This window comes from Xenopus laevis, chromosome 4S, assembly GCF_017654675.1.
Source record: "Xenopus laevis strain J_2021 chromosome 4S, Xenopus_laevis_v10.1, whole genome shotgun sequence".
Classification (NCBI taxonomy): domain Eukaryota; kingdom Metazoa; phylum Chordata; class Amphibia; order Anura; family Pipidae; genus Xenopus; species Xenopus laevis.
In genome coordinates this window covers 6,447,511-6,467,099 of record NC_054378.1, presented here as the reverse complement: position 1 = coordinate 6,467,099, position 19,589 = coordinate 6,447,511, and the positions used below count along the sequence as shown (strand labels likewise).

At 41.1% G+C, this 19,589-nt stretch overlaps 1 protein-coding gene across 5 annotated transcripts in view; it reads left to right on the top strand.

The window, feature by feature from the left end:
* The window catches only part of LOC108714932 (synaptotagmin-7), a 230,659-nt gene that overhangs the window by 73,422 nt on the left and 137,648 nt on the right, over positions 1–19,589 (top strand). For all 5 annotated transcript variants that reach the window (XM_041560872.1, XM_041560871.1, XM_041560873.1 and 2 more), the window contains exon 2: positions 18,135–18,238. In XM_041560872.1, coding sequence (XP_041416806.1) covers positions 18,135–18,238 — 104 coding nt within the window. The remainder of the gene's footprint in view (positions 1–18,134; positions 18,239–19,589) is intronic.

Genomic DNA, 19,589 nt, shown 5'->3' with positions numbered 1-19,589 from the left:
TTCTGAGAGCCGGGATAAATCAAAGGAGAAACCAGACTGAATGTACTTCAGGAAATAAAGGTACAGCCTACTAGTGCTGTGTAAACAGGCTTGTTATAATACAGGGGAGTCTGTGGGAGAGGCAAGGACCAGGCAAAATACACATTGCATGGACCTATTATTTAAATAAAGCTATGTATAACCTTTAAGCTCTTGTCCAACTACAGCTTCTAGCACTCTTCAATGGTCCTCGTCTGTCTGTATTTGCAGAATGTTGAAGTTTAATAACAACTGAAATACAACAAGTTAGCAACCCAGATACAAAGTTGTATTATATTAGTACTGCATTGTACTGGTTCCATCCAAGAGACTATAGGCACCATCTCTCCCTACTATCTGCTATCCCACAGTCACACTCCCTTCCTAGAGACTATTATCCACTGTTACTATAGACACCATCTCTCCCTACTATACCTGCTATCCCACAGTCACACTCCCTTCCCAGAGACTATTATCCACTGTTACTATAGGCACCATCTCTCCCTACTATACCTGCTATCCCACAGTCACACTCCCTTCCCAGAGACTATTATCCACTGTTACTATAGACACCATCTCTCCCTACTATACCTGCTATCCCACAGTCACACTCCCTTCCCAGAGACTATTATCCACTGTTACTATAGGCACCATCTCTCCCTACTATATCTGCTATCCCACAGTCACACTCCCTTCCCAGAGACTATTATGCACTGTTACTATAGACACCATCTCTCCCTACTATACCTGCTATCCCACAGTCACACTCCCTTCCCAGAGACTATTATCCACTGTTACTATAGACACCATCTCTCCCTACTATACCTGCTATCCCACAGTCACACTCCCTTCCCAGAGACTATTATCCCACTGTTACTATAGACACTATCTCTCCCTACTATACCTGCTATCCCACAGTCACACTCCCTTCCCAGAGACTATTATCCACTGTTACTATAGACACCATCTCTCCCTACTATACCTGCTATCCCACAGTCACACTCCTTCCCAGAGACTATTATCCCACTGTTACTATAGACACCATCTCTCCCTACTATACCTGCTATCCCACAGTCACACTCCCTTCCCAGAGACTATTATCCACTGTTACTATAGACACCATCTCTCCCTACTATACCTGCTATCCCACAGTCACACTCCCTTCCCAGAGACTATTATCCCACTGTTACTATAGGCACCATCTCTCCCTACTATACCTGCTATCCTACAGTCACACTCCCTTCCCAGAGTCTATTATCCACTGTTACTATAGGCACCATCTCTCCCTACTATACCTGCTATCCCACAGTCACACTCCCTTCCCAGAGACTATTATCCACTGTTACTATAGACACCATCTCTCCCTACTATACCTGCTATCCCACAGTCACACTCCCTTCCCAGAGTCTATTATCCACTGTTACTATAGGCACCATCTCTCCCTACTATACCTGCTATCCCACAGTCACACTCCCTTCCCAGAGACTATTATCCACTGTTACTATAGGCACCATCTCTCCCTACTATACCTGCTATCCCACAGTCACACTCCCTTCCCAGAGACTATTATCCACTGTTACTGACATGATGGTGAGGCCCTGGGGCAGGTTCATGTGAGCGCAGGGCCAATTTTATATTCTGGCCCCTCTCCATTAGTGATGCAGACTTGTGAACCCCTTCCTTCTATTCACATTATGATGCAAACGTTGCTTATTAATGACATGAGAGGGAAACACGGGACAAGCTAGGCATGAGTTATTAAGTGGTGGGTTATGGTCACATTTTCCAACATGTTTGTCACTGATACAATGATCTATGGCCAACGCTTGTTTTATTTTATTCTAAAACATAATTTGTACAGGCTGATAAGGGCCTGTATCCTGGAGGACCCATGTGCACTTGCTGCAAAGTCTTTATTGTCACCGAGGGCTAATTGTAATTTTTGTTTATGTTTCAAACTGCTTAGGGGAATGAGAGTTCAGGACCATGGACAGAAGCTTTTTCTATGCAGCTGCTCTCCGTGGTCCTGAACTGTACAGGCTGATAAGGATGGGAGTAGAGCTTTATACACTTTACAGATTGCCTCTAACACTGTTCAGCCTTATATCAATTCTACAGACATATTGTTCCTAACCCATCTCTGCTTGTGTACCAAATCATATTCGGGTCAGTGCTCATTCTGAGTAGCATTTCCTTTCTTTCTTGCGAACCTGCCATGCAGCACAGTCCCTTTTTTCTACATGTTTGTGTTATTTAGATTCATCACGTTGTGAGCAAAGTATCTGCCTCAAAAGCATGTCAGATTCTTCATTCATTTCTGTTGTCCGATTAAAAAAGCGGGTTTCGGAGGAAGGACAGAGCAGTTTTTAAAATATGAATTCATTATGCAGACATGCATAATTCCCGAGCATGTGGAATGCAAAATCAATACCAACCTCAGTTCTTTATAATGAATTACTAGTTTCTGCTAGTGTTGGTGGGGTGATCCCCATATTTTATCTAACAAATCTATGTATCTTAACAGCCAGACGATTTAAATAGAGCATCCAAGGTTTTCAGAATCAGAAGTATTTTTGGTACATTTATTTATAAATTCTCCAGAAAACCCAAGGTCACTCACTATGAACACATTTTTATTCTTTTTTTTTTTTAAGTGACACATCAGCTGATTGGTGAAACCATTTGATCAAGTCAGAACTGTCCCCTGAACCTGAACATGCAAAAATATCACTTTCCTAGGAAACAATTTAACCACTAATAAATCAGCCCCTTACATGGATTTAACTTGCAGTAGATAAAGTAACCCAAAGTTACATTCAAAGTATTCGCAAACACTGAATGCACCAAACAAGTTTAACTTGACCTAATTGTCCTGGTCTTAATGAAAGTGCAAATTTATTCTAAAAGACTATTCATGAAGCGTCCTTACCAAACAATGTAAAATTATAAAGGCACTGGTTTTACAGGGTGCTGAGTGTAATATGTAAACATAAATCAGGTGCTAATCCATCCCTAACAAGTGTATGGAGTTGATATGCTTCTGTTTTTAATGTATGTGACAATGCAATAAATTACGGCCCTGTGCAAACCTTTGTTTTGCATCAAAATTTATTTTTTGTGAAACATTTTTAAGAAAATTGTGCCTTGCATTCTGTTTTTTGTTGGCATGCCACATCAACTAATCATCAGAACCCTCCCCTATCTATTTAAGGAGATGCCGGAGATGTCATCCATGTTTGGAAGAACTTGGGCAACATGGGAGCCTTCTTTTACTGTATATTCTGCTTTATAGCAAAATGGTTTGCACTCAGCATTAGTTCAAATGAGCATGGTGCCCATTGGGAAATTAATCATCAGTTAAGCAGGCCACAAGGCAGACTTTGCATTCCATCATCTCCAACCAGTTTGGAAAAAAATTGAAGAGTACTTGGGGCCATGAAAAAAATGGCAGTGTGGTGGCTCGGTGGTAAGCATTTCCAGGGCCAGAACTAGGGGTTGGCAGAAGAGTTGCTTAAGGTGCAACTAAGGGGGGACACTGGGCAGGTACCTTTTGAAAGGATCTTCTGCCTAGGGCACCCAATCGAGTTGGCTCACCCCTGAGTATTTCTGCTTTGAAGTGCTGGAGTTCAATTCTATCCGGAGTCCTATCTGCATGGGTTTCTTCTGGGTACTCCAATTTCATAATACATAAAGGTAGATAAACTGACCCTAGTATGTGATTGTGATCGGGACCTTAGATTGTAAGCTACCATGCACATATAACTGATAATAATAATAAAGACCAATTACAAAGTGTCTGAAAATGAACTTTATATATAAGGCAATTCCTGCATTCACATTCTTGTGCAGAAAAAAAGGCTCTTCTTTTAAAGTTGGTTTTTTAGTGGGCTGAAGGTCTGTTAGAAATGAATTACAAAATGGAATTTGGTTTTCTAATGTGAAAACGGGATGAGAGGGGCCTGATGAGTATGGAGTTTAATGAGTTATTAGAATTGTTTTGGGGTCTGTGAGGCCCCGAGGTCTATGATGCCAATCTTGGTTTTATCCAGAACGCCGAGCAAAGCTCGCATGTCGTTTTCCTCCCTGATATCCTCGGGCAATAAGGAGTGGGGAGAGATGAGAGCTTGTGTAGGAGGGAAGATGGAAGGCAGATGACATGTCCCTGATTAAGCAGCAAGAATGGGAACTCAATATGCTCAAGGCTGAGAAAAGAGCAGCTCTAATGGGAGTCGGTACAAACTCGCCCCACTCGCAGCCGGCTGGACAGGAAATTCACTCCGTTTGGCTGATATTAGGGCCAATGCTCTGAATCTTACGCCAGCAGAACTGGTGTTGTCTCTCATTGGCACCACATCGCGCCAGGGTTTGACAGTGGGTTCCGCACGGCAGCACTTTCATTTTATACAACATAGATTTGTGTCTCATCATAAACATACAGGGAGGAACAGAAGGACTGGTGTACGCCAGCCCCGAATTCCATGTGCCCTACACTTGAGCTGACATATTTCTTTCTTTCTTTAGTTCCTGCAAGACCCATGATGCATCTCTAGAACAAACTTCCCTGTATAAACACAGAAGTGTTGTGTAGAGCCAGAGGGTGTATCATGGCACAGCTCACAGCCTTCCACCAAATGGTGATTTCTTTTTTGAACTAACTTGGCAGCAGAAGTGCTTCATAAATCCAGACATTTGCATGTGGCGGCAGCTATTAACATATTATATCAAAACACAACGAGGTCCAAAAAGGATTAAGGAACAATTAACTCTTTGTATTGTTTCTTAATTAGAATACAGTGCAGCAGAGGAACCTCTTGCTTTCTTCTGTATGCGTGTATGTATTTTGCGATGTATAATGCAATAAATAGATCATTAACCAAAGTACTTACAATTCATATTGAACAATGTGTGCCACGAGACACAGGAGGAAGAACTGTAAAATTTAAAGTCTAGTGTGGTGGGTATTTTACAGATACAAGTGTGAGAATTATCTTACACATACAGGGCTGTATTTACCATATAGACACTCCAGGGCCCATGCCTGGCAGCTTTAGGGGGGGCATCCCTTGGTGCCTATATAATAAACTGAAAATGTGCAGGAAAAAATCCAACTCTGCATGAATACTTTCCAACTAAATCAGGCAGAGGAGCGGTGTGGTGGTAGGGTAACCGAACATCAGTTGCACAATACACCATGTCCTTTGGCACAATGAAGTATAGTGTGGCAGGGTTGAAGTCCGATCCTAAGGATGGCACTGAGCTGAAATACAGCCTTGTGCATGTGCCAAGCTGCTTTGTTAGCACGTCATGGCATGAGGTGTATTTTGAGTTATATAAAATGGTTGACTGAAAGTTCTTTGTCACCGAGGAACTTAAGAATGGCATTCCAGCAGAAGCAGCGGCTATTGAAAATGGTTTGAAGTGTGAGATGACAGTGGATGTGGGTGGTGTGAAAAGTCAGTGGCTCTGTGAGACATTCAAAGACACAAGTAACGAAGTAGTGGTATGGGGAGAAAAGAAGTAAACATAGCAGTGAGGAGACTTTAAAGGTGTAAGAAATACTTCAATGGCTAATGGAGAGGCACAATAAAGCTGGGCCAAAATCTTATGGCATCCAAGGCAAGCTTCCAACCACCTCCATGTCATTGTCTGATGCATAAGATGTGGAAGAGCTATGAAATTGATGAGAAAACCCGCAATGGCTAATGGAGAGACACAATAAAACTGTCACCTGCAGACAGAGCTGGGTCAAAAGCTTCTGGCACCCAAGGCAAGCCTCCAACCACCCCACTGTGATTGTCTGCTTTCATGTCAGTGGATACACAGGACCAAAGTTAAGGTGCCCATACATGGAGAGATCCGCTCGTTTGGCGATGTCGCACCTTGAGGTGGGCAATATCGGCTGATACAATCATGGGCCCTAGGGCCCAACGATCGGATCCTAACGATGCCCAAACGGGCGGTCGGATCGCGGGACCGCATCAACGAATAGATGCGGTCGCGATCCAACGGGATTTTCTGTCCCATCCGATCGAGATCTGGCTGACTTTCGGCCAGATCTCGATCGGGGAAGCCCGTCGTGGGGCCCCGTACACGGGCCAATAAGCTGCCGACGCGGTCTGTCGGCAGCTTTTATCAGCCCGTGTATGGCCACCTTAGAGAAGGAAACCGAGGTATGTGTCCGACACCCCACCACCATTGCACCGTAGGCACCTGCCTCTCTCGCCTACCCCTACACTAGTTCCAATCGTGGTATAGTTCAGTCAACACTCACAAGTTCTGCAACTATTTTCGCTTGGTGCACGTGACTTGTGTTCCACTTGCCAACTGGATTCCAAAGAGCCATTATTCAACACAGCACCGCTGAAGAATGTAAGCCTTTATTTAAAAACACATGGGTACCCCTAGTTCCAGCCATGGCAGCAGAGGAACCGGTTGTCTCTTAGAATAAGGATTTTAGCAGCAAGATACTGTAAGATAGATTCAATAAAATAGTTTAGGTGCTAGATGATAGGGGGAAGTCATAGACCTTGGAAAAAATAGGCAAGAAATGAAGACATTTTGGCAGTGGAGTTGTCACTAAAAAAAGGGATCAGTGCATGTGCATTTAGAAAAGGCAGGTGTATTTATTAGCCAGTATATACCTATATACACTATTGTTCAACATGAGCACAATAAATATAACTTGTGTTAAAAATGTTTCTGCCTATCCCTTTAAATAGAAAAAAAAGAATAAATTCATGTTGTGAATATTCAGTCTAACTTTAAAGAAGGTCTCTTTTAATATGATTTGCAGCGGAGTATGAACACTTTAATAGTTGCTCTGTCTCTAAGGGCTTCCCAAGCCTCATGCCATATCGGTATCTTTCTAATGAAGAGATCTAGCAAATATCAAACAGACTTGTCTATGACTTGATAAAAGGGTGATGTAGGAGCACATAGCGGTTAATTTGGCTATCATCGAAGGGTTTGTGCTCCAATCAAAAGTGTTACTTACTAACTGAAAAAAAGATTACGCTTCATTAGGCATTCATCATCAAGTGCAAATGTGGGTTTTAAAGGAGAAGGAAAGCTGCAAGACAGTTTATTGCCAACAGATTAGCCACAATAGTGTGAGCTAGAATGCTATATTTATTCTGCAGAATGCTTTACCATACCTGAGTAAACAGCTCTAGACACTGTCTCTGTTTGTTTAGGATAGCAGCTGCCATATTAGCTTGGTGTGACATCACTTCCTGCCTGAGTCTCTCTGTGCTCTGAGCTCAGATTACAGCAGGGATGGGAGGAGGGAGGGGGAGAGGAGCAAACTGAGCATGCTCAAGCCCTAGCCCTGGAGGTTTAAGCTGAAAACAGGAAGTCTGATACAGAAGCCCACAATAGAAGGAAAGAAATGTGCTGTTTCTTTTGACAGAGGACTCAGAGCAGCATTACTTTGAGGGTTTACTGGTGTATTTATATAGACCTTTCTGATAAAGTTTACTTAGTTTTAGCCTTTCCTTCTCCTTTAAGTTACAAATAGGATCAAGTAAAACCCAATGTAATGATTTTGGACTATAGGCCACAGGACATATTTTGCATTGGCTGATTTGCTGCAGGGAATCTTTTGAGAAAAGTCTCTCTGCCGTGAACCTCCAAGCCGATCCTCCCCAGAATAAAGGGAAAGAATTGCCAAGACCAATAATAAAAGCTCGGTGAAATTTGGTCTTCTCAATGTAAATGCTGCTGGTGCGTATCTGATTCCCTGGCTCTATATATACTGATCACAAAATCCCACGCTACACTGGTGAGCCCCAATATATGTGGAATTGGTCTTTCTCGGTCTTTCTGTCCTGGCAGTGGGTGATGTTTATCCTATAGGGTAATTCCATAAAGGTAAAACTACAAATTAAAGGGAAAAAAAACTTTTTTTAAATGCATGTACAAATGACTGAAAGTGAGGGGCAGGAAGCATTGGACTAGCCGGACTAGCCGAACTGGGCACCAGGAAAACTCCCAGCTGGCTTATTTATCGGTGGACTGTCCAGCCCACCTAAGTATTGGAACTTTTATGCCTATACAATTGCCATTACCCGTTTTTGTTAAAAAGGAAGGGGTTGGGTGAGATATGGATGGAAGGATAGATAAGTTTATGTAGAATGAATTTTTAAAAGTGAGTAAAAAGAAAAGGAAAAATAGTTTGGAGAATGGGCCTGTGCTCTTTGGTGGGTCCCTGGCACCACAGTCCGATACTGGTACTATGACCCTGGATAATGTATCATCAGGCCATATAAACAGAAAAGAAGGGGTATGCTCCCATTGTGTAAACTTGTATCAGCACCTTTATTCAAATAAAGCTATATTGCACTTACAATTTAGCAGAGAATTATTGTTCAGCAAAAAAGTCTGTTCCCAAGGCGTTTCGTTGTGTCCCGACTTTCTCAAGGGAGATGGAGTGCTGTATCAGGCCATATGGCATGACCATTACGGAATGATCTCTCAGTCATCTCCAATGGTTTGGTCCAGAAAACAACAAGATCAGGTGTGAGATGAGTCCAGAGAGGCCAATGTGGCATCTGATGTGCACCCTTGTTCCTGCTCGTTAAGCAATTTCACGTACATAAAAAGATAAGCTTGAAGGCTGAGGTTACTTCTAATATCCTTTCAATTACATAGTGGGTTGTGTGATCAATTTTCGTCCTTCCGCATCTTTCCATTAGGCTCTTTAGTTTACTTTATTAATGAGTTTTCAGTGCAAGAGTGGGTAAAGGGAAGGTGCAAAGTTAGAATGAAAGGTGCTGCTGTTATTGTAGATTATAATTGTTAGAAAATGCCCATTGGTATGTGAGTTTGGATGAGTTGAATGCTGTCATGTCCTACCTACTCCCTTTCAAGATCCCAGACCTTATTACTAAAAGCGTACAGACTGGAAGGGTCTCTTCTCCAGTCATTGGGTTCTTTAGTATTTTTTTATATACAATGCTGTGTAACATTGGGGGATTTCTATATAATGAATAATATTATATAGCTGTGGATATAGCAGGAGCTTCCAACTGGGTCATGGATTCTTCATCACAGTGGGTATCTTGTTGTGTCAAGTGATTGGTCATGGGCCTGTCATTAACTGTTCTGCACATTATTACATAGTTACATAGTTAAGTTGGGTTGAAAAAAGTCCATCAAGTTTAACCCCTCCAAATGAAACCCAGCATCCATTCATACACACACTGACCCCTCCATACACATAAATTATTTATACTCGTACACTAGCTATAGATTTCAGTATCACAATAGCCTTGGATATTATACTTGTCCAAGAAATCATCCAAGTCCCTCTTATAGTCATTAACTGAATCAGCATCACAACATCACCCGGCAGTGCATTCCACAACCTCACTGTCCTCTCTGTGATGAACCCCCTACTCTGTTCCTTTAAATGAAACTTCTTTTCCTCTAGTCTAAAGGGGAGGCCTCTGGTACGTGATTCTCTTTATGGGTAAAAAGGTCCCCTGCTATTTGTCTATAATGTCCTCTAATGTACTTGTAAAGTCTAATCATGTCCCCTCACAAGCGCCTTTTTTCCAGAGAAAACAACCCCAGCCTTGTCAGTCTCCCCTCATAATTGAAATCTTCTATCCCCTTGTGTGTCTCCTTTTAGTTGTTCTTTTTATGTGAATTGAAATTCACGTACAATGTTTCTGAGAACAGCGGCTTTGGGAAGACAGCAGGAATCAGGCGTAAGCTGTGTACAAAGTATGTTTGACAGGGTCCAGTTAAATACACTGCTGCTGTTTACTTGTATCTTTTCCAGACAGGGAGTTCAACTCTGTGCATAAGCGCTTTAACTAACCTGTCATTAGTTGTACTTGCAATTAAGGACAGGGGAGGCACTCATCAAATTACAAAGTCCCTGATGATCTTATCTGTTCTTACTTTTAAAATCCTCATCTGTGTTGGCAGTTCCTTTTTCAGTTTGTGTCCCCCTTAAAGGTCCAAATGGTGTCCCCCTTAAAGGTCCAAATGGTGTCCCCCTTAAAGGTCCCTCTTACTTTGCATGGTTGTATAATAATCTCAGGGACAGCCAATATTTCTTCTTTCCAAATTGATCTCTTCTCTAGGGTTTTACTAAATACCAGTTTAAAGAGAGAGAGAGAGGCATTCTCTCTTACTGCTCACTCTTGCTGAACAGCTTGTGCCCCATAGGGAACCATGAAGTACACAATGATACTCAGTGGGGCTTATTTATGAACATAAAGTGCTGGAGTAAACAACAACCAATGGGCAATTCCATTTGAACTGTCTACGACAAGCCAAAAAGTAAAAAAATACCTTATTGGTTGTGCACTTGTAAAGTTTAGTGCCTTTCGTGTCGAACCACAAATGTTGGTTATAAATAGAAAATATCTAGCAATTACTTGGGGGCTATGGTCTATGGTAGTGATCCCCAACCAGTGGCTCATGAGCAACATGTTGCTCTCCAACCCCTTGGATGTTGCTTCCAGTGGCATTAAAACAGGGGCTTATTTTTTAATTCTTGGCTTGAAGGCATGTTTTGGTTGGTTGGTCCTGCAGGCTTCAAGTCTACCCAGGGGCTACCAACTAGCCAATTATAGACCACATTTGGCACCCCCTGGATCTTTTTTCTTGCTTATGTTGCTCTACAACTCTTTTTTTACATTTGAATGTGGCTCCCAGGTGACAAAATGTTGAGGACCCCTCATCTATGGTCTACAAGTAGCAGCAAGAAGTTACACTGTAGTGCAGGGATCCCCAACCTTTTGAAGCTGTGAGCAACATTCAGACATAAAAGGAGTTGGGGAGCAACACTAATATGAAAAATGTTCATGGGGTGCCAAATAAGGGCTGTGATTGGACATTTAGTAGCCCCTATGTGGATTGTCAACCTACACTGAGACTCTGTTTGGCAGTGCACCTGGTTTTTATGAAAACAAAACTTGCCTCCAAGCCTGGAATTCAAAAAAAAGCTCCTGCTTTGAGGCCACTGGGACCAACATCCAATGGATTGGAAAGTAACATGTTGCTCACGAGTTACTGGTTGGGCATCCCTGCTGTAGTGGAAGACATCTCTTTGAAGAGAATGGGAAGTGCTGCCAATAGCTTGGGACCCACAACTGTTGCTTTAAATTGTGGTCAACATTTATTGGTATTAAGCTGTTTATGGCACTTCTCAATTACACCCGATGAAGGGAGGTCTAACCCCCCCCCCAAAAAAAACGGTGAGTCTTTCCGGAATATCACAATTAAGGCTACCACAGCAACTTTACTTGGTTGGTGCTGCGCCAGGTGCAACATGGCCATACGTTTTGGAGTTGCATCCCCATCATTGCAGATGAAAACTTAACCATTTATCTTCTTCCCATTTGTTCCCAGTGGTGGAGGGTCTTTAGGCATCCTCAATATTTACAAAGTCAATAATCTTGCTTGTGTGATGTAGCGTTAATTATATATGTAAAGTAACTGTATTGGGTAGTGATCGACTATGAGCCATAGTTATGAGCAAGTCATGTTCTGTACAATATAGCAGCAAACAGAACGCAGTGGGGGTGGCACGTTTGCCCGGTAGCAGCCTGGTTGATGGATTGAAGTAGAAATAGTGTGTTGAAGGGAATGTCAGAAGGAGGTTACGGTAATTAGGTGGGACATGATGAGTGAGTGAATTAAAGTTTGTTTGCATGCCATGTACAGTGTATGTAATCAGTGTCTCAACCGTTATCATTAAATTGAGGTTCTAAGCTATAGCCAGCAGGAGATGAAAGACAAGCCCTGGAAATCCCAAATGTGATAATTTCATTGAATAATTAGTTTGCAAATGAGGCCTATACATAAAAATAGAAATAGACCTTTCCATGCTGTCAGTGTACAAATACAGAATGAGATATTGATATCAATTGCTTTAGGGGGGTTAGCGACTCCTTCATATAAGAAGGGACACACGCGGTGATCCTCAATCTCCCTGGAAAGGTGCCTCCAACGTTCATCTCTCTCTTCCAATGACACAGTTTCCAGGGTCGTCAATTTGATTAGCCCTGCTGAGTGAAGCCTGTACCATGGGGACACTTACCGAAGATGTGGTGACAAACCGGATCACATCATTCAGTAGTTCCCTACTTGTCTTACAAGAGGGAAATCGGACACACACACACACACATATATATATATATATATATATAGAGTCCCACAGTGCCTGCACTCAAACCAAAGAACGAAGCCAGAGGTGCACGGTCCAAATATAATGCATATGTAGAAAGAAGATCAGCACTCTCTGTAGTTTTGGTGAAAATTGTGTTGATTTATTAATCAAAAATCACATCTTATCCGACGTTTCGGTCCCACATGGGGACCTTTCTCAAGGATACAGTGTACATAGAGTGTACACTCTATGTACACTGTATCCTTGAGAAAGGTCCCCATGTGGGACCGAAACGTCGGATAAGATGTGATTTTTGATTAATAAATCAACACAATTTTCACCAAAACTACAGAGAGTGCTGATCTTCTTTCTACATATATATATATATATATATATATATATATATATATATATATATAAGATATAAATAAAATATATAAGATATAAAAGAGGGCAGAACCACACTGGATACAGAAGGTGAAACTCGCTAACCATTGTTTGCCGAACTGAGTGCTGTTTCTGGACAAAGACGATCTACTAGCTAGAACCATGCCTATGGCTTTTATTGTACTGTTTGCATTTGCTAAGGCCTATGGGAATTTGTTGTGGAAATGTGCAATACATAGTAAAGTAGAGATTCAATTTCAATTTAAAAAAATCCCTGGATGCCATTGTATTTCTTATGTCCATATACGGAGCATTATGTTTATGTCTGGGCTTCCAAGGGGGACGTTTTCAATGGCTATCCCAGTTTGTTTCTGTTGTTTCCTCCCTTTAACATCGGCTGTCTTATGGTATTATTGGCTGAGCTTCACCCCTCCCACTTGTAAGGATGGAGAACCCTAAAATGACCTGGACTTGGAGTTGCAACTTATTCTCATTTGCCCTGAGCCCTGCCACATTATGGGACCTCCATAATTTTGTCATTTAAATTCTTACCCAAATCTGACAATGACGAATCTTTTTTTTTATATTTGTAGGACTCAGTTTCTATGGGTACCAGGGCAAGAGATAATCTACACCCCCAGCTGTCCATGCCACTACTTCCTTGTGGTCCTAAATAATAGAAATATAGAAAAACAAAATAAAGAAATAGAAATAGTTGGGAATGCCCACACTGCTAAGAGACACACATACAGATACAGGGACAATTCTTTGAGCATCTCTTCAGGAGTTGAAGGAGTAATAGATGCGATTCAATGAGGGGCAGGTGCAATTTGGGCAAAATAAAATCCTCTTTACAACTTGCCCCCAGGTAATAAATGAGCCTTTGTCTTGTGCTTTCTTTATTGATTAAGCCTTGCCATGCTTAAAGAATAGTGACTTTAGTTGGTTTTTACCAACAAAATGTCATATATTCTTTGCCTTTTAAAGGGATACTGTCATGGGAAAAAATTTTTTTTCAAAATGTATCAGTTAATAGTGCTGCTCCAGCAGAATTCTGCACTGAAATCCATTTCTCAAAAGAGCCACCAGATTTTTTTAAATTCAATTTTGAAATCTGACATGGGGCTAGACATATTGTCAATTTCCCAGCTGTCCCAAATCATGTGACTTGTGCTCTGATAAACTTCAATCACTCTTTACTGCTGTACTGCAAGTTGGAGTGATATCACCCCCTCCCTTTCCCCCCCCAGCAGCCAAACAAAAGAACAATGGGAAGGTAACCAGATAGCAGCTCCCTAACACAAGATAACAGCTGCCTGGTAGATCTAAGAACACTCAATAGTAAAAACCCATGTCCCACTGAGACACATTCAGTTACATTGAGAAGGAAAAACAGCAGCCTGCCAGAAAGCATTTCTCTCCTAAAGTGCAGGCACAAGTCACATGACTGGGGGCAGCTGGGAAATTGACAAAATGTCTAGCCCCATGTCAGATTTCAAAATTGAATATTAAAAAATCTGTTTGCTCTTTTGAGAAATGGATTTCAGTGCAGAATTCTGCTGGAGCAGTACTATTAACTGATGCGTTTTGAAAAAATACATGTTTTCCGATGACAGGATCCCTTTAAGCTTTACATATTCCTATCCGGAGGTGTTTTACCTCGGTATTTAATATGCTGAATGTCAGGTTAGAATGCTTTATTTATTCCTCATTACTTGTCATACTGTTCTGCCCCTTTCTGCTACTTCTACAGTGGGCCCGTCAAACAGCTATCGGGTTGCATGGGTCGGGGAGCACAACAGACTGTGTGCTGAATGTCAGACTGGAGAGGGACCCAATGGGTTAATGCTGTTTTTTTTGGTGTTTTGTCACAGTGACTTTTTTTAATGGAAAATTAAAAGCACAAAAATATGGAGAATTGGCGTGAATAGTTTGCCTCTTTAGACAGTGAAAGTTTTTCCTTGACTTACTATTAATAGAGGTATTTAGTCAAACAATAAGGTTTGTTATAACAATGTTTTGAAATATAAGTTTATTACTAGAATACTGTATAAACATATTGTTTGTGACCAATTCTATACAAATTTCAATAATTAATGTGATTATTAATGTCATTATGTGTTAATGTAAAAACTTTTACTTAGGGGCCGATTCACTACATTCGAGTGAAGGATTCGAAGTAAAAAAACTTCGAAGTGCAGGCACAAGTCACATGACTTGGGGCAGCTGGGAAATTGACAATATGTCTAGCCCCAGGTCAGATTTCAAAATTGAATATAAAAAAATCTGTTTGCTCTTTTGAGAAATGGATTTCAGTGCAGAATTCTGCTGGAGCAGCACTATTAACTGATTCATTTTGAAAAAATTTTTTTTCCTATGACAGTATCCCTTTAATTGAAAGGTGGACAACTCCTTTTAACATCGTTCAGACTTGCGCAAGAAGTATTTCTGATCTATAAAACTGGGTTATTTTATAAGGCGGCAGGTATAGTAATCCTTTACTTTCCCTTTAAGTTCTACTCACAGTCTCCTTTATTTCAAAGCAGCATTACGGCTTGGTTTCTTGCTATTGTTGTAAAAGAACATTCACATTGGTCCTTGATTTTTTGAATCTTAACTAGGAATAGCCAGATTAAAAAGCATGGATAATATAATAAAGATAATTTATTTTTGAAAACTAACCAGAACTAAATAGATATTCAATGTCAATGTCAATTCAGGGATGTTAGTATTCCTTTAAATTCATGCAAATTCACAGTCGCCTTACATTTGTGTTTAATGAACTGTTCCTGCAACTGAAATGCCTCCCCCGAGCAGATTATACTATAGTTTGCTTCTCATTTTGTAGCTAAAGGTGAAATCTCATTACATTGGTCCTTATGGCTATGACTTCGTGTTCCCTGCTCCCACCTATGAGTGTTTTTGTTCCGAACTTGCATATTTTTTATAATTAGTTTGTATAGAAAATGCTATTCAGTAAGAACAGTTTGACAGCCTTTTCATAAAAGCCAATGTTCAGTTTCTTTGTGGCTGGCCCTATCATTTATTCTTATAAATATATGTATATCTATATATATTGGTGTGTCTCCAGCCTGGTACACTGTAATGTTCCTCCAATGTGCTTATTATACAAAAGGAAGGGGTTGAGTTCACATAGTGGGGAAATCCATTTGTACAAGTCATTGGCTCCTAAAGAAGGACAATGCCGAGACCTCACATTTATTCGGGTAGTGGGGAATCTAAGGACAGAACTGTAGGCGCAGTATTCAGGCTTTAGTAATAATCCTAGTAGTGTTCTGTGCTGTTTCAATTTGCTCTTTCTCAGTTACATCTCTTTAGCAATGGGAAATGCCATACTTCTTTCTCTATAGTAAACAAAAACAACAGAATGTTAATAACTAATAGGTGGACTTTTGTCGTCTAAGGTCTAATGGCTGGTCCTTTTTGAGACCAGCCATTCTTTCCTATACGTATAAATTCAGATATGCTGAGAACGATCTAGATATGTGTATAGAGCGGAGGAGGAACACAAGCATGAAAATAGATCCTGCCAAATAAGGGTTGTGATTGGCTATTTGATAGCCCCTATAGGAGGCTCTGTTTGCAGTAACAAATAAGAGATATGGGGAGCACTACTTACCCTCAGGTGTTGTTGCATACGGTGATGCTATTCCTTAGACGTTGAATTTCACAGGAAAAAAAAGCATTTCACCAATCTTGCTGTGCAAATAACCCTTTATTTTGGCCAATTTTACCACTCCAAGTACAGAACAATGTTTTGGGGATTTGCACCTCCCGTCGTCAGGTTGTTTGGCAGTACACATGTTTTTATACAACCAAAACTTGCCTTCAAGCCTGGAATAAAAAATAAGCTCCTGCTTTGAGGCCACTGGGAGCAACATCCAAGGGGTTGGGGAGCAACATGTTATTCACGAGCTACTGGTTGGGGATCACTGATCTAGGGAAAGGCCTGTGCAATCCAGTCAATTACTGTACATCCCCCACTTTCACCGTGAATGCTGGGAGTTGTATTCTAATGATTAAATAAGGACAACTGGTTGGAAATTCCTGGTATATGTACCAAGAGCATCCAGTAATTGGCTTGGATGATTCTTTGGACAGACATAATACAAAGGCTATTGTTATACTAAGCTCTATAGTTAGTATAGATATGGGTATATAGAATTTAATTAAAAGTAGGGAGGGGTGTGTGTATGGGGCTGGGTTTTCATTTGGAGGGGTTGAACTTGATGGACTTTGTCTTTTTTCAACCCAATTTAACTATGTAACTATGTACTATATCTATATAGTACAGTATTCTATGGTTGAGGACAATTTCTGGTCTAGGCAAGATGGCAAATGCTTATTGTGTCTTGTTGGAAGGGGGAGAGAGAGAAAAGGGTCTGTGAGAGGAGGAGATCAGCTCAGCACTGAGGGAGGAGAGCAACGAGATGGAGAAGTCAAGGTGAGAGTGAGCAGTGTGGGAATTAATAGGAAGAGCAGAGTATGGGGGTCAGAGAAGTGAGCAGCGTGATAAAGGAACAGAGGGAGGGCAGTGGCGGAAGGTAGTGGATGGGGGGGAAGAGTGTGCCGAATGAATTACAAAAGGCTGCTATAGTAAAAAGGAGGGAGTGGGGGAAATGAAGGCAATAGCACAAAAAGGCAAAGCTATAATAAGGAAACAGAATATACAGTAATATATGGGGAGGATAAATGAGGGGATAGATTTGGCAGTGTGGTGGAGAGATAAGGGAAGATGCACAGAGAGGGGGGCTTTAGTGTCATACGCCTCTTGCTTTCTAACAGGTTTCCAGCTGGCTCCTCTGCTACCCGTCCATATGTCTGCCCTCTTTGCTAGCCTGATACATATTCAGAAAAGACGGGGGTGGATCCTGGGATCGGCACATGGCTTGGTAACCCCTTCAACACCAGGGCAGCTTGGCAAACACACGGCGCTTTGAACTGAGCAGCGCTACCTTGGGCAGCATATAGTCTTCCATTCTTAGCATGGGATTAGCATGAAAGTGTTGAAGGAAAGTGATTGTGACGGAGCTGACAGTGTTCTCTGTAGAGCAATACCCAAGAGCAAGGCTGCCTCATAATGACCTTCATTTAGAGTAGTCTCATCTCCTCAAGGTGAAAGGTTTTTTTTAATTGAACTGCAGATCGTGGTTCCTCATTAACTATCTAATTCTCAAAATAGTTTTCCCTAAAGCAAACTTAAGGTGGCCATAGACGTAACAATTACGATCTTTCTTGGAAAAGATGTTTCCAAGAAAAATCGTTCATTTCTATACACACGTGTAGAGCTGAATGGTCAGATATACATATAGAAACAATAGAATTCTACCTGTATCTGACCATTCAGCACTAACAATGGCCGATGTTTGGGTCCCTGCAAAGCCATCCAATCAAAATTTTCCGTCCAGCTCGATCGACCAGCCGACTGATATCGAAGTCTTCTGCCGAAATCAGTCGGCTCTTTTTCCACCATACAAGCACCTAATATTCTAAGAAAATTTGTTTCATACGCTTTTAGACATGCTGTGTGCTTACTGCCTATTGGGTCTCACTTAGTTGCCTTCCATGTGCTTTGTCTTTCCAGGAGCTCCAACTCTAGACGTTATTTTGGTCTCTACCGTCCTTACCTTCAGCCTCAGCATCACCATCATCATGTGTGGGATCTGCCAGTGGTGCCAACGTAAATTGGTAAGTGCCAGTACACATGCTCCCAGCCCTTCTTGGGTGCCTGCACTTTAGGGTTGGAGGAACACCATGGATAATGTACAATATATGATACATGACAAAGTGGTCTTTGGCATTTTCAGAATTTATGGTCATAGAGGGTGCTTCATCAAATCAACTGGCCAATCTCATCTAAAATATAAATTAAAATATTCATAGGCCAAAGAGGCCCTTACATAATGAAGCCTTAAGGAGCAACAAGGGTCTGGGACAATACAAATTGGACCTGCTGCTCTTGTTTAGCCTGTAGAAGAGGTGCTTGAGGGTGGAATATGATCACTATGTATGATTGTATAATAAAAGTTCTGATGCCTTATTCATGAGAAGGTCTTTCCAGAGATACAAGGATGTCCCTTGAAGTGCAAATCCATGGACGTTATTCCCTGAAACGGTTGTATTGGCTTATACATTGTATAAGGAATGGGTTGGATACCTACATTTATGCAACTATGTGCATGAGCTGGAGGGCTCCCTGGTCGATATGCTGTCAATATCTAAATATTATTACGTATTATAATATGTATTTTGTAGTTGTATCTATTCCTTGCCATAGACCCATGTGATGCATAGCAAGGGCAGAATGGTTTCTCTACAATAAAACCAATCCTGCTATTTGGAAGAAGGGCCATCCTTGGTATGTTGTACATTAAAGCTGTAGATTCTACTTGTTCTTGGACTTTCCTCCCCCATAAGAAATTTGCTCTATATTTGCCTATATTGATGTAAATGGTTTCATCAAACAATTACTGTACTATGACAGGTCCTTTAATGAAGAATAATTTGTCCCATATGATCAGTTATCTCCAATGTAGCAATGGAATAATGTTCAAAGACTTGTGGGTAAGCCCTTATGAAACAGTTAGCTATTTGCAAGCCATCGGAGAGGCAACGCCAAGGTTTGTATTAGGAATGCTTGCAGAATGTTGTCCTGTACTATTTTCAGCAGTTCTTATATTAAAAAATGGATATTATTTTTAAATGAAGACAGCTGCTGCTTTGATGGATATTGACTGCTGTCTCTCTTGAATGAACTCATTACACACTTCTAGCTGCTAATGTATGTGATTAAAATCCCAGCAATGTCATGTAAAAATAAAAAAGCAATGAGACTGTAATCAATCTCATACCTGTCGGCATGGTTTCCCTAGATCTGTCTATTATACCCTAGTAAACTCCTTTATAGATAAGGCAATGTATGAACATGCCAAGGTGAGGCATCTAGAAGTGGGCTCCGGAAACCTTCATGAAGATGATCTGTTTCATATACACATCTGAGAAAATCAGTTAGGACTCCAGTTGGTTCCGCAATAGGGAT